At 47.9% G+C, this 12,909-nt stretch overlaps 1 protein-coding gene across 1 annotated transcript in view; it reads left to right on the top strand.

Moving 5' to 3' along the window:
- Positions 1 to 12,909, top strand: part of cfap58 (cilia and flagella associated protein 58) — a gene marked incomplete at both ends in the record, with an annotated part of 62,794 nt that overhangs the window by 27,004 nt on the left and 22,881 nt on the right. Inside the window, 2 exons of the mRNA XM_079730380.1 lie at positions 6,840 to 6,951; positions 7,897 to 8,001. Coding sequence (XP_079586506.1) covers positions 6,840 to 6,951; positions 7,897 to 8,001 — 217 coding nt within the window. The remainder of the gene's footprint in view (positions 1 to 6,839; positions 6,952 to 7,896; positions 8,002 to 12,909) is intronic.

The raw sequence follows: 12,909 nt of genomic DNA, 5'->3' as shown, positions 1-12,909 counted from the left end.
GTTGGGACAGATGTGTGAGACAGGCAGTTCAGCGGAGCACAGAGCCAGGGTTAAACAAGCCATCGACGGCCCTTCGTTGGCCAGATATGAGGCCATTTCCATACAAACCATTGCCATTGCTTGTGTTTTAGGGCTATGCCCAGTAGCAGAGGCCTTTGCTGCTGCTTAACCTTCCAGAGCCTTCACCCGCTCCCCAGTTGCCTCAATAATTAACCAATGAGCCCGCATTATGCACTTGTATTCCGGGAGGGCTTTTCATTCTGCAATTATTTCATTATTAAACTGGAAGGGAAAGATCTTATCTCTGGGTTGCTCGTGGCAGATGCTCAGGGGAGATAACATGATCGCGCTCCCTTGCTGTATAATGCATCCCTTTTACAGACAAACACATTTCACCCACATCGCACACAAAGCATAACGCAAAACGACCGCACTAGGAGACGTGAACAAAGAACGCATGTCACTTTGTACCGGGGGGGGGGGGGGGGGGGTGAGATTATGCGATATGATTCCTAATGAAACGTGTCTTTTTATTTTTTATGTTCTTCATTTAATGCTTTGCGTTTGTAGCGCCACCCGTTATGAATAAAACAGTTATCTTCCAATAACGGGAGACCCCGGAGTGGTCTATTCCGCTTAGACCAGTTACCAACAATAAGATATTAGTTACTCTCATCTTCAGTGTAATTGTCGCTCGGAGCATATTGTTTTGCATTGTCAAGGCAACGTCAGGTCGATTGTGTTTTTCGACCATAGTTTTTAATATTGGGTTGGTAGCTCGTCGTTTCCGACCTGTCGAAGGCAGGGGTGTTGGTTTATTGAAAAAGAACACACGGTCGTGGGATTGTTATCGGCCAATCAGGATTAAGTATCAAAAAGGCTGTGGTATGAACCCAAATTACTAAACTAGAGATAACTAAAGTGGCTGGATAATAATAAGCACTGGTGTGAGCTGATGCAGTACTTAACCATGGAAAAGCACCACATTTCTGAATCAGTGATGGGTTCTACGCAGCGCTTAGCTGTTTGCCACAACAAATAGGGGATGCTTATCCTCACGGGCCCTTCAGTGCAGGCAGGCAGCTTGCCAACAGGGTTTGAACGGGATTGTCACGGCTCCATGTTAGTTTGGAGTTGGTCCAGAGTTTAATAAGCAGGAAGTTCTTTTTGAAATCCTGTCTTAAAGTACGTATAAAGTCAACGCTTCAGGCTTTGTTCATATCCCTGGCATTGGATTTGATGTATAGGACTCGCGTCATACGGGACACTATTTAATTCGCTCCATAATGAGTGGAATTAGCTGCATTCCATAGCACTGTCTTGTGGCTTCCATCTTCCTGCATGTCTTCTTCCTTGCTCCGTCCAAGAGAGCTTCATTACGACAGTACACGGCTAAACGAGGCCATGTGGACATCACGTGACACCAGGAAGACCGTTCAGCCAAGCTGGCTCTGAGGAGTATACCCCTGCTCGTCTCCCCAGCGGTGATCTCGAGCCGCACTTTGCTAACTCGGATGACAAAAGCAGCTCCCGCTCGCTCCCCTGTCATGTGTCCGAGTGGACACATTGCGGCTCTGTTCCCGCTGCCTCGAGACGCCGCCGCCGCCCTCCTGTACCCATATGGCTCTCTAACTCTGGATGTACACTGGAGAGGAGTGGCGACTCGCTGTGCTATCCACTGCCACGGGCTCATTAGGTGCTAAGCCTTCCCTACGACTTTCCCCTCTGCCGGAGATCAAATGCTGCAGACAGACAGATGGATTCCAAGCTACCCCCCCCGACAAACACACACACGCGTGCGTGCTTACACACGTGCACGCACACGCGCACACATACGCACACAAAAACACACGTACACACAATTGTACACTCATACACACAAACACACACAGTGGCACACAGACTCACACATATAAACACAAGCAGTGTCACACAGACTCACACCTATAAACACACACAGTGGCACACAGACTCACTCATATAAACACACACAGTGGCGCACACTCACACCTATAAACACACACAGTGGCACACAGACACACATGCACACGTTCACAAACACATCTAACTTGTAGCAAAAGCCCTGTTACATCTATTATATATACAAAGTCATACAGAGACACACACAGAGACACAAACATACACACACACATACACACACACACACACACACACACACACTCATTTGCGGCCACACAAACAGGGGGATTATACATATTAGACATGGACATTTTTCAATCATAATTATCATATTAGCCTATGACTCCCTCCCACATTACCTAATGGCCCCATCCTTGACTGGCCCAGCCTATGTTATGCACTGCGAGCTTTTGCTAATCTCTGTGTACCATCATGTCTGCTGCCTTTAATAAATACTGTTGGCTAGTGTTGTTTAGTGGTTAGTGTATCTCAGCTCCCCGCTGTCTGTCCCTCTGGCTCTCTCTCTCTCTCTCTCGCTGACATCATCGCTCTCTGTTTTTGTTTTGTTTGCATCTTTGTGTGTGCCGGTGTCTTCTTTTGGGTGTGTGCGTGTGTGTTTCGAAGATACCCCAGAAACATGCAGATCTCTTACAGGGATCAGCCACCCGATGCGGATTAGAAATCGAACTAGTGCACTCATCCTCATTCCATCTCGTCTCATTGTGATTGCCCTGTTGGGGCTTCTGATCCATCCCGGGCGTGCTGGAGACCGTCCTCCGCCTCCTGTTGTTGAATATAATTATGATGATGCCGTTGATTCACTATGGAGGCCGTGTTCAATCTCACTCCCTCATGTGGAGAGACAATGAACGCTGCTCATTTTTCTTCCCTTTCTCATTGCCGTTGTTATTATTTCCTTCAGCTTCACACACACACGTAATTCAATCCTCTAGACACACACTCACATGGGCACACGCACACACTTATGTAGAGTGGAGTGCCAAAAGGGTCAAAACTACACATCATTGGAGACGTTTGTTCGGTAAAATCAATGTAAGATATGGCGTTTAAGGTTTAATGATACAATCTTTAAAATTGTTGTGTTATGCCGGCGTAAAAAACTGTGTTTTGGACGACGCTTTTAACGCATTGAATAGCGCATTAAATAGCATGTTCAATAGCCCATTTTCAGTCCCAATTAGTTCATTATAGCTGGCTGCGAGAATCAAGAGGAGGAGCTAATTTGACTGCTATCAAAATGTCCTACTAAATGTGTTAAATAGCGTTAAAAAAGCTTTCCAAAAAGCTGTCTTTTACACTGTTGTAGAGTTGAGGCAAAGCAGCCTAGAAGACAGCTTTTTTAACCACTAAAACGCTGCATTTATCATCGATTTTAATGAAAAAACATCTGCAATGAGGCGTAGTTTTGACCCTTTTGGCCTTCCATACACATATGGAAGAAAGCACACACGTACACACACACACGCACACACATACACATATACACACACACACACGCACACAAACAGACATACACAACCACACACACAACCCAGGTTAGTATGTGAGAGCTGTGCACACAAAGAATCAGTATTGATGCATAGAAATGGCAGGGGTTGAATAAAGCAGCGACGAGGCGGTGCTTGGTCCAAGGTGTTGATTAAACTCGGAGGCACAGGGGAAGCCGTTCTGTGTCTGCCCGCACCAGCCAGAGTGAATCAATCAAAGTCACATGCCACCCACATGCACATGTATGCCCCGCAAACGCACGCACACACTACACACACAAACTACACACACATGCAAAACTACACAAACGCACACACACACGCACAAAAGCAATGCAGCCCATATCAGCATCAGGTCTTTCAATCCACGTCAGTCACAGTTAATGCAAATGTCTGTGAGTATGCCAAGGGAAAAGGCATAATTAGGTTTCAGCTTTTTTCCTTGTATATCTCCCTGACAGGAGGACAAACACCTGGTATGTCCTCCTCTGCAGAGAAGGTCAGGAGGAAAGCTCTACTTTTTCTCCCCATGAACGCGTCCCTTCGTCCTCTACAATCGTGGACGTTATTCTCTGGTGTGGGGATGGGCACTAAGACCCACGGTTCAGACCGTTGGCAGTTTCCCTTCTCCAGCCGTGTGGACTTAGACATGCATGGCTTCAACTCTGAGAGGAGCATATGCCACTGCTTCTGTCTTCCACTTGTCACCATGACTATTGCCTTCATGGGTCAGCAGTCATCTCGACACGGTTCCACTGTGCTTCCTGCGTTTCAACGACCCGTCTTCCACCCATGCATCAAGGGACGCAATGGAATTCTGACTACTTTGTCAATTATCCTTCACCATTGTGTTTAGAGATGAGTATTTTTATTGCTGAACCGGCCTTGTTATGCACACTCGACTACAGCACAAAGACACAAACAATGCGAAAGCTCATTTAGAAGATCCTTCGTTGTAAAAAAGCTAATGGCCATATCTTGCATACATATCTCTCTCCCTCTCTCTTTCTTTCTTCTTAGCTCCCTCTCTCTCCGTCTCTCCCCACTCTCTCTCTCTCTCTCTCTCTCTCTCCCTCTCTCTCTCTGGCTAATGAGCAGTCACATTATGGCTATTTTTCTCCTGGTAAAAAATAATCTCATAGGAATTTCCTTGTCTGGTTTTCCACTTAATTGGTTAGCAGACGGCCAGTCTGACTCCTTACCTTTGAATCCTGGGTGACAAAGGAGGCTCGTCTGCTAGTGGCGCTCATTCATATATATGGGTTGAAATGCTTCGACGTGTGTTTTTAACATACTTGGATGATAAGGGTACAGTCTGATGAACACGGTCTTGATGCATCGATTCCCTCAAAAACTGTCCCCTCAACCTGTTCGTCGTGTCAGATCTGGGCCATTCTGATGCTTATGATGGTGGTGATAGTGGGGATCTTTACAATGGAAAAGCACTGATCAGTTAAATCCTTAAGGTCATTCCCTCCACCTCTTCCATCTCTCTAAGCCATCGCTGCGTTTCCACTCTGACCTGAAATCCCTCATTCCATCACCCCTTCAGTTCCCCTAAGACTCAACGCATTGCTTTGTAGAGATTTTTGCACTATACACATTAGGGGCGATATTTTAACGGTCTGAAACGCAAGTGAGAAGCGCCAAGCGCAAGTAGCTTTGTGGGCGGTTCTCTGGCGATGACGCTAGTTTACCGGTGCAAAAAATGACTCTTGCGCCCAGCGCAAATCTAGAAAGGGTTAGTCTGAAGTAGCCTAATTACCCGTTGGTGTGGCTTGGGCGTAACGTGCAATAAACCAATGAGAGTGCCAGCTCCCCTTTAAGAGCCATGAGCGCATTTGAATCTGACAAGTTGATATTTTGACAGCGCGTCTGCAGTCTCCGATGAGACAGATACACATGACTTTAAAACTTCAAATTGCTCAGTTTATGGCCAAATAATACAGCCTAATTCACACATGGAATAAGGTTTTCTTCCACAACTTCAGAAATACTGAATCCTCAAATAAATTTTGGCAAAGAAAACTTATATGATATAACATATGATATGCGGTAACTGTGGTACTATTTAATGATATACGCAATACATTATAAACATTGTTTCTTATCAGTATTGTATGCATTATCGTTATCGACTTGTGTTCCTAATATGCATGTGTCCCCACGTTAATATACATTGCCATGGACTGTATTATGCGTTACGTGTTTAGTTTGCGTGTGTTTAAACAGATGGACGCACACTCACTCGCGGTAAAACAATGTTTTCTCACGATCAAGTACTCATTAATCCTAAAAGTTATGGGCATGTACACGATGTCTGTGTCAAGAAAATATGTGTTTGCTGTACGGTGTTTGCAGATGCATTGATTTAAAAGTACAACTTATTACCGCTGTATCAGCTGTTCTTTCCCAAACAATTTACCAAGAATGTGTGGCTAGGTAGATGAGAAAAGCAAAGTGTATGCGCGAGGTGCACAAGCAACATTATGCATGCGCCCTTAAAATTGCATCTGAAGAACGCGCCACTGACTTTAAACCAGGTATTTCTTGGTTTGTGGCGCAAGTGGTTTCTGAAACTGCAAAATAGCACCAGGGAACGTTTGCGCCAGAACACGCCTCCTCCTTTCGCCGAACCGCCCCTTTGGGCGCAGGGTCATTCCCTAATTTACCAACGCGTGGCGCAGGAGGGAAAAGAACGCTCTGCGCCAATTGCAAAGTAGCAACGACACATGCGCCAGTGATTAAGTCAATTGCGCCGGATGCAAGATAGGGCCCTATGTGATATACTATGCAGGCTTGCATTGTTTGTGTTGAATTATGCCTATTAAGCCTTCTGTATTAAAATATGACAACCTATCCTATTGTAAGGTTAAGGGGTTAAATTCCCAGTGAGCCAGCAAGGGCTAGCTAACTGTGGTAAATAAGGCTCTATATATAAAGGCGTCCAAAAAATGGCATACATTAACCTTTTGCCCCGAGGAAAACGAGGCCAAGCTGGTAGCGTTTGTTATAGGGTCAACATTAGACCTTAGATTACAGTGTTTTCGAGATAGGGCTCAAATGAGATACACAAGTTGATACTCTGCGATGTACGCAGTCTCCTGGAGATATTCTAATTCCCTATAACCCTCGGCCCACTCGTATCGTACAAACCCATCGGCATATGATGCGACGTGCACATCTTTAACTTTGTAACGTCCCTACTTCCCATTCTAAAGCTACCATGGTCGAAGGGGGAAGTGGTTCTCAAAAGGTGTTTTACTAGTGTACCACCTCAAAGATGTGAAGGACAAACAAGTACCACAGTAATCCCTGAAAGTACCGTAAACGTACCCCCCATTTTGACAAACACTGACAGGGTAAAATATTGCGCCCGCGTTGGGTTGAATGTGTGGTTGTGCGTTGCAGACGGGAGCTGTTCCACATCCACAAAGAGCTCCTGCAGGAGAGGAGGAGGTTCTGCACACTGGAGGAGCAGCTTAGGACCCCCATGAACGTTCACCACTGGCGGAAGCTCGAGGTGAGGAACCCTTTTGATGTGTGCGTAAAGTCCTTTTCAGAAAAGGAAGGAGAGAGACAAGCCTCGGATCAGACAAGCAGTCCTGTGAGACCGCCCCCGCGTCCTTATCCGTTGTTAATCTGAAGGAGCGTATGTGCCGGAAACAGCAGCAGCAGAGGGCGGTGATTGTGTCCGGTGCTGTGGAACATCACGTTTCTGTGGTGCCAGAGTTGGATGTGTGGTGTGTGAGTGACTGGTGGTGACCCCCATCGTGCCCTTGCTGACTGTGAAATTCCCCACGGGCGGAGAAATAGGAAAAGAACTGGATGCATGTTGCTCTCCGCTTCCTCCAAAGAGCATCGGAATCATTTAAACACACACCAGGGCTCCTCAGAGCGCCCAAGGTGCTGACCTCGGGTTGTGAGGTTAGGGCTCGGCCCGTTGCAGCGATTAAACCCTTGACTCTCTCCTCTTCCTCCTCCTCCTCATCCTCATCATCCTCCTCCTTCTTCTCCTCATCCTGATCCGCCTTTTCCTCCTCCTCAACCTCCTCAAACTCTTCATCAACCTTTTCCTCCTCGTCCTCCTCTACCTCAACCTTCTCCTCTTCTTCCTTCTCCTCCTCCTCCTCCTCCTCCTCCTCAACCTCCTCCTCCTTCTCATCTTCATCAACCTCCTCCTCCTCCTCATCCTCATCTGCCTCTTCCTCCTCCTCATCCTCCTCCTCATCCTCCTCAACCTCCTCCTCCTTCTCATCTTCATCAACCTCGTCCTCCTCCTCCTCTTCATCATCTTCCTCCTCCTCAACCTCCTCAACCTCATCTTCCTCAACCTCTTCATCAACCCTATCCTCCTCCTCCTCCTCAACCTTCTCCCCTCATCCTCCCCCTCTTCATCCTCCTCATCCTCCTCCTCCTCCTTCTCCTTCTCATCTTCATCAACCTCCTCCTCCTCGTTCTCTTGCAGGCCAACGACCCTGAATACTTTGAGCTCATCCAGAAGGCCCAGGACCTGCAGAAGGCGCTGGTCACCAAGAACCAAGAGGTGATGGACAAAGACCTCCTGCTGAAGGTGAACACTTCATCCCACTACACACACCGCACATGCAAATGCACGCACACAGGAATGCCTTGAAAGCCACACACCCAAACTGGAGTGTGGCAGATGGGTTTCACCATGCACTGTTCAAAGCGTTTTTCAGTTTTTAAATCTTTTTATTTTTTTTAGGGTCCGTCCGTCTGTTTGCCCGTCTGTCTGTGTGTCTGTCTGTGTGTCTGGCAATGGGGAGAGGAGACAGACTTGAGCGATCGGTGATAAGAAACGAAGGACAAACATTTTGTCCATCTGAGACATTAGTAAACTTATTTGTTTGATTCGTAATGGTAACTTTAAACAAAAAATGTGCAGTCTACGAGGCAGGCGGTGGGTGGGGGGGCAGCTATAAAAAGGAACAAACTCATACATAAAGAAATACATGTCACACAAGACTACTGCAACCCTAACAAAACATGGTGTACGGTATTGCTCAGTATGACAGCAGCGCTCGCAACACACACACACACACACACACACACAAACACACACCAACACACACACACACACAGGAGACACACACAAACACACACACACACACACACTAAGACACACATTTCGTATGCAAAAGTGGATGTAGACGGCCTGTCTTCCCGGGGCTCCGCCGGCCTCGCTGCCCGCCTTGCCTCTGATTGCATCAATGGGACGGTGTCGAGCAAAAAGGGATTGTTTGATTATTTTGTATTCGCCGTTCTCTGCACCTCTCCCTCCCGGTGGTGCGAGGCCCTCCCTCTGATTCTGCTTCTCGCCGTCCGACCGCAGTGCAGTCTCTCGGCCACGTCGCACCTTTCCCCGCTGTGGCTTCCATGCATGCGATACGCCGCTGTCGTTAAATCATCTGTGCGCGGCGACGCCGAGGGCTCGGGAAGAATACACAAACATTACCCCGCCATAAACCCTAGTGAGATAAGATTGGGAGATTTGCTGGTGCTATACTGATGCATATACAGCCCGGGATATTAAGCTGATAGAGGGGAAATATACAGGGATAAAGGGATGGAGAGAGAGAGAGGGAGAGGGAGAGGGAGAGAGAGAGAGGGAGAGAGAGAGAGAGAGGGAGGGAGAGAGAGAGAGGGAGAGAGAGAGCTGTCATTCTTTATTCTTCACTATTGGACATAGACAATTGTTTTTCCCACCACTGCTGGAACAACATAAGAACAACAATCCAGTGGAGACAATACAAGCCCAATGAGGAAGCATAATGAACAGGGCTCAGACGTCCTACCCTGCTTTCGTGCTGAACATCAGAACAACGTGAAGCCACTCTCTCCATTGAAAGCCCTGCTGTCGAAGGCTGCGAAACCACTCCGGTTTCTAAAACTGAATCCCTTGGGAAAATAACTACAGCGGTCACGGTAACCTTTTGCCTGGGTCAGGAGCCGTCGGACGTCCACGTCGTGTTGTGTCGCGCGGGGATAGGCGGCTCTGCTCGCGGCTGGGCGATCATCACTGCTGTCGCCATGCACCACCGGCTAAGACGCCGTCACACTGCTTCCCAGCTACCTCAGGACCCGGCAGCCATGTTGTCGGCAATGTTGAGGCGACCTTATCGAAAATCGGCGATGAGGTCATTCCCGGAGTGCAGACTTTCTCAATGATTTTTGATTCAGGACTCAGTACTTTTTACTTTGGAAGTGGAAGTGTTGTTTGCTTCATTTCTTCATGGGGAGAAAACAAAACAACGAACAGTCTGACAAACAAAAGCCAGGATGACAGGAGGTAAAATGCAAAAAAAGGAAAACGCTTAAAAGTGAATGCTGTCATTATTTGTAATGATTGCCGGGACTATCATCCGAGTGCAAACAGACTCAAGTGTAAGAGTGGCAGCGGAAAACATGTTGCAGCCAAAACAAGACGGACAGACAGCAATCTGAGCTAAAATCACAAGAGCACGAGGAAATGAGAGATGGCTCCTAAAGCAACAGACTGGAACATTGAATAACAGGATAGAGAGTGGGATGGGGTTTGAATGCAAGCCGTGATGGCGAAACAATAGCCAGGTGAGGTTTTATGCTGAGATTACTTGTCCCTCTAGTGGACAGGTAAGGGAGCACACAGGAATTGAAAATAACAGGAAACACTGAGGAAGTGCCAGTATTAGCCGGAGAAGGATATACAGGAATTAGAACAGAAGACTCCATATTAAGTGGCAGGCACACACACACAGGCACACACACAGACACACACACACACACACACACACACACACACACACACACACACACACACACACACACACACACACACACACACACACACACACACACAGTGCTCCCGTTTGATCCCTCGCTGATGGCTGATATCTGCAATCCTTTTTTTTTTTTTCTCGTTTCATTATTTATTTCCCAGATATAGAGAAGTCAGAGGGAGTGCAAATCAGTGGATATTAGCCCATCTGTCAGCCGGGAACAGGGCCGCTGCATGTCTCTTCTGACGTACAGCCGGTGTACGTCTGTCTGGGACATGCCTGGACTGGGGAGGAGGAGGAGGAGGGGGTGGTGCAGACTCCCAGTTAGTGCTGAACTCCTCACTATTCTGCTCCGATCCTTCACTTACTGCCTCATTGTGAGCCCTGCGCGTACGCTCTATCCCCCTGCATGGTGGTGGTGGTGATGGTGGCGCAGTTGTTGGCGGTCGAGTTGTTGTGTTTTTAATCTGGTGGTGGTGGGGTTGTTTGTGGTGCAGTGGTTGGTGGTGGAGTTGTTGCTTTTATCAGGTGATGGTGGGGTGGTTTGTGGTGGTGACGTCGAAGTGGTTGTGGAGTTGTTGGTGGTGGTGGATTTTTTTTTGTTTTTATTGCTTGTGGTGGGGTGGGTGGTGTTGGTGGTGGTGGTGGTGGTGGGGTTGTTGCTGGTGGTGTGCGCGGTTGAGTTGTTGTTGTTTTCCCCGACCTGCTAGTCACTCGAGGGGTCTCTTGTACCTTTTATGCAGCCGGCACAAGAGGTTCAAGCAGTGCTCTCCCTCTGTGGTTCCTGTCTCCACAAGCCTTACCTTTCATGCCCTCCCCCTCTCCTCTGCTGCGCTCTCCCCTCCCCCTCTGCTCTCTGTTTCCTGCTGTACGCTGTGTGTTCCCTCAATGCCCTCTGTTTATCTCTCATATCGGCACGCAAACAAACGGACGCAACACATGGATGGATGCACAGCGATGAGGCTCCCCAGCCCGCTCTGAATTATCTCCACCGGGACATTTGTTTCATCTCTCGACGTTATCCCGGACCGGGCTTCCCGAAGAGGCCAGTTTGTCTCGGGTGTGACGAATAGGACATTTTGGGTTCTCATTTACTTTGTCTCTCCTCCCTTTTCCTGCTCTCGTTCGTTCTGCCCCCCCCCCGACTCTGCACCCCTTGTATCTTAAGGGAGCACTCAGGCAAAATACTTGATATGGCATCGCTGGCCTCCTCCAGTGGAGGGCTGACAAGATAAACCTTGTGAAGAAGCCCCCCCCCCCCCGCACTTGATTGCTGCCATTAATGTCATTCCAAAAGGGAAGACCGCGCTAAGTGGTGCTAATGGTTCTGTTTTGGGGTGTTTTTGAAGCCTCTAAGAAGTTGGATTGACGCCCTCAGTGATTAGGGGCGGTGTTGTTTTTGCGTCAGCACTCAGTACCTTCATCAAGGTATCCCTCTGGTAAAAGGTTGTTCCCAAAAGCTACCTCTGAAATACAGGAATTAATAACATGCAAAACGTCGCACAGGGAGTAAACCAGGCATTTATCTGAGCAAATATCTGATGAAGTGGGTATAGTATGAAGGGGACACACACACACACGCACATACGCACACGCACACACACAGTATGTTGAGCTGCATAATATGAAGTAACACTTCAGTCTCACTCTCGGTACATCGACTAGATATGCCAAGTCTCACACACACACACACACACACACACACACACACACACACACACACACACACACACACACACACACACACACACACACACACACACACACACACACACACACACACACACACACACACGCTGGGAGCTTAGCCATGTCTCAGTGGCTGCAGCAGCAGTGAGGTGGGGAGTACATCGCAGCTGTGCTGAAATTTTCATAGGGCGAAGCGAGAGCTGGATAATGGAACGGGGAGGAGGGTGGAGCGAGGAGGGTGGGGAGGGGACGGTGGAGGGGAGTTACAGAGATCCTCTCTGGCTTAATGTTACTCTGAGATTGGGATAGTTTGAGACCGGTGTAATAGTCATCGTTCTGCTGCTCAGCCACTAGCCCTCTTTCTCTCTCTCTCTGCCCCATCTCTTTATGTCTCTCCCTCTCTCTCTCTCCCTCTCTCTCTCTCTCTCTCTCTCTCTCTCTCTCTCTCTCTCTCTCTCTCTCCCTTTCTCTGCCTTTCTTGCACTTTATTTCACTGTAACACTCATCCTCTCCTTTGTTTGTGTGTGTGTGTGTGTCTGTGTGTATGTGTGTCTGAGCCTGTTTGTCGCTTCTCATTCTGATGATGGTCCAGGACTCTTTGTTAGCCTTCAGCCGAGAGGCACACCGAGCCATCAGGCGCATGATATGCATCTGTTACCACGGTTACGGTGCACACACTAGTCACCTGTAGAGGGTGCTAGTCCCCTGGGCGGGCCTCTCTGCAGTGCGCGGCCATAAGGATGCATTATGCTGATTGTTGGCACACATAATCCTGATTGCTTTGGCCGGACCCTATGCATTGTCCGTGGTGTTGCCTTTCCCCATAATACTTTGCATTTGTGGGTCTGATTTATAACCCAGTGTTGAGTTGGTTCTTCTCGTCTCCATCTCTCTAAGTACAGCTTTGGCTCCTTTTTGTTTCGCTTGTTGTTCTCTGGTTGCGATGATTGGGTATTTCTCCCCCAATTATATTATATTATAATAAATATAGGAATGAATAAGATATGTAT

The sequence above is a fragment of the Pollachius pollachius genome, assembly GCF_949987615.1.
Source record: "Pollachius pollachius genome assembly, chromosome: 2".
NCBI classification, from domain to species: Eukaryota; Metazoa; Chordata; class Actinopteri; order Gadiformes; family Gadidae; genus Pollachius; species Pollachius pollachius.
The sequence above is the reverse complement of the archived record's forward strand: the minus strand, read 5'-3'. Positions and strand labels throughout refer to the sequence as shown.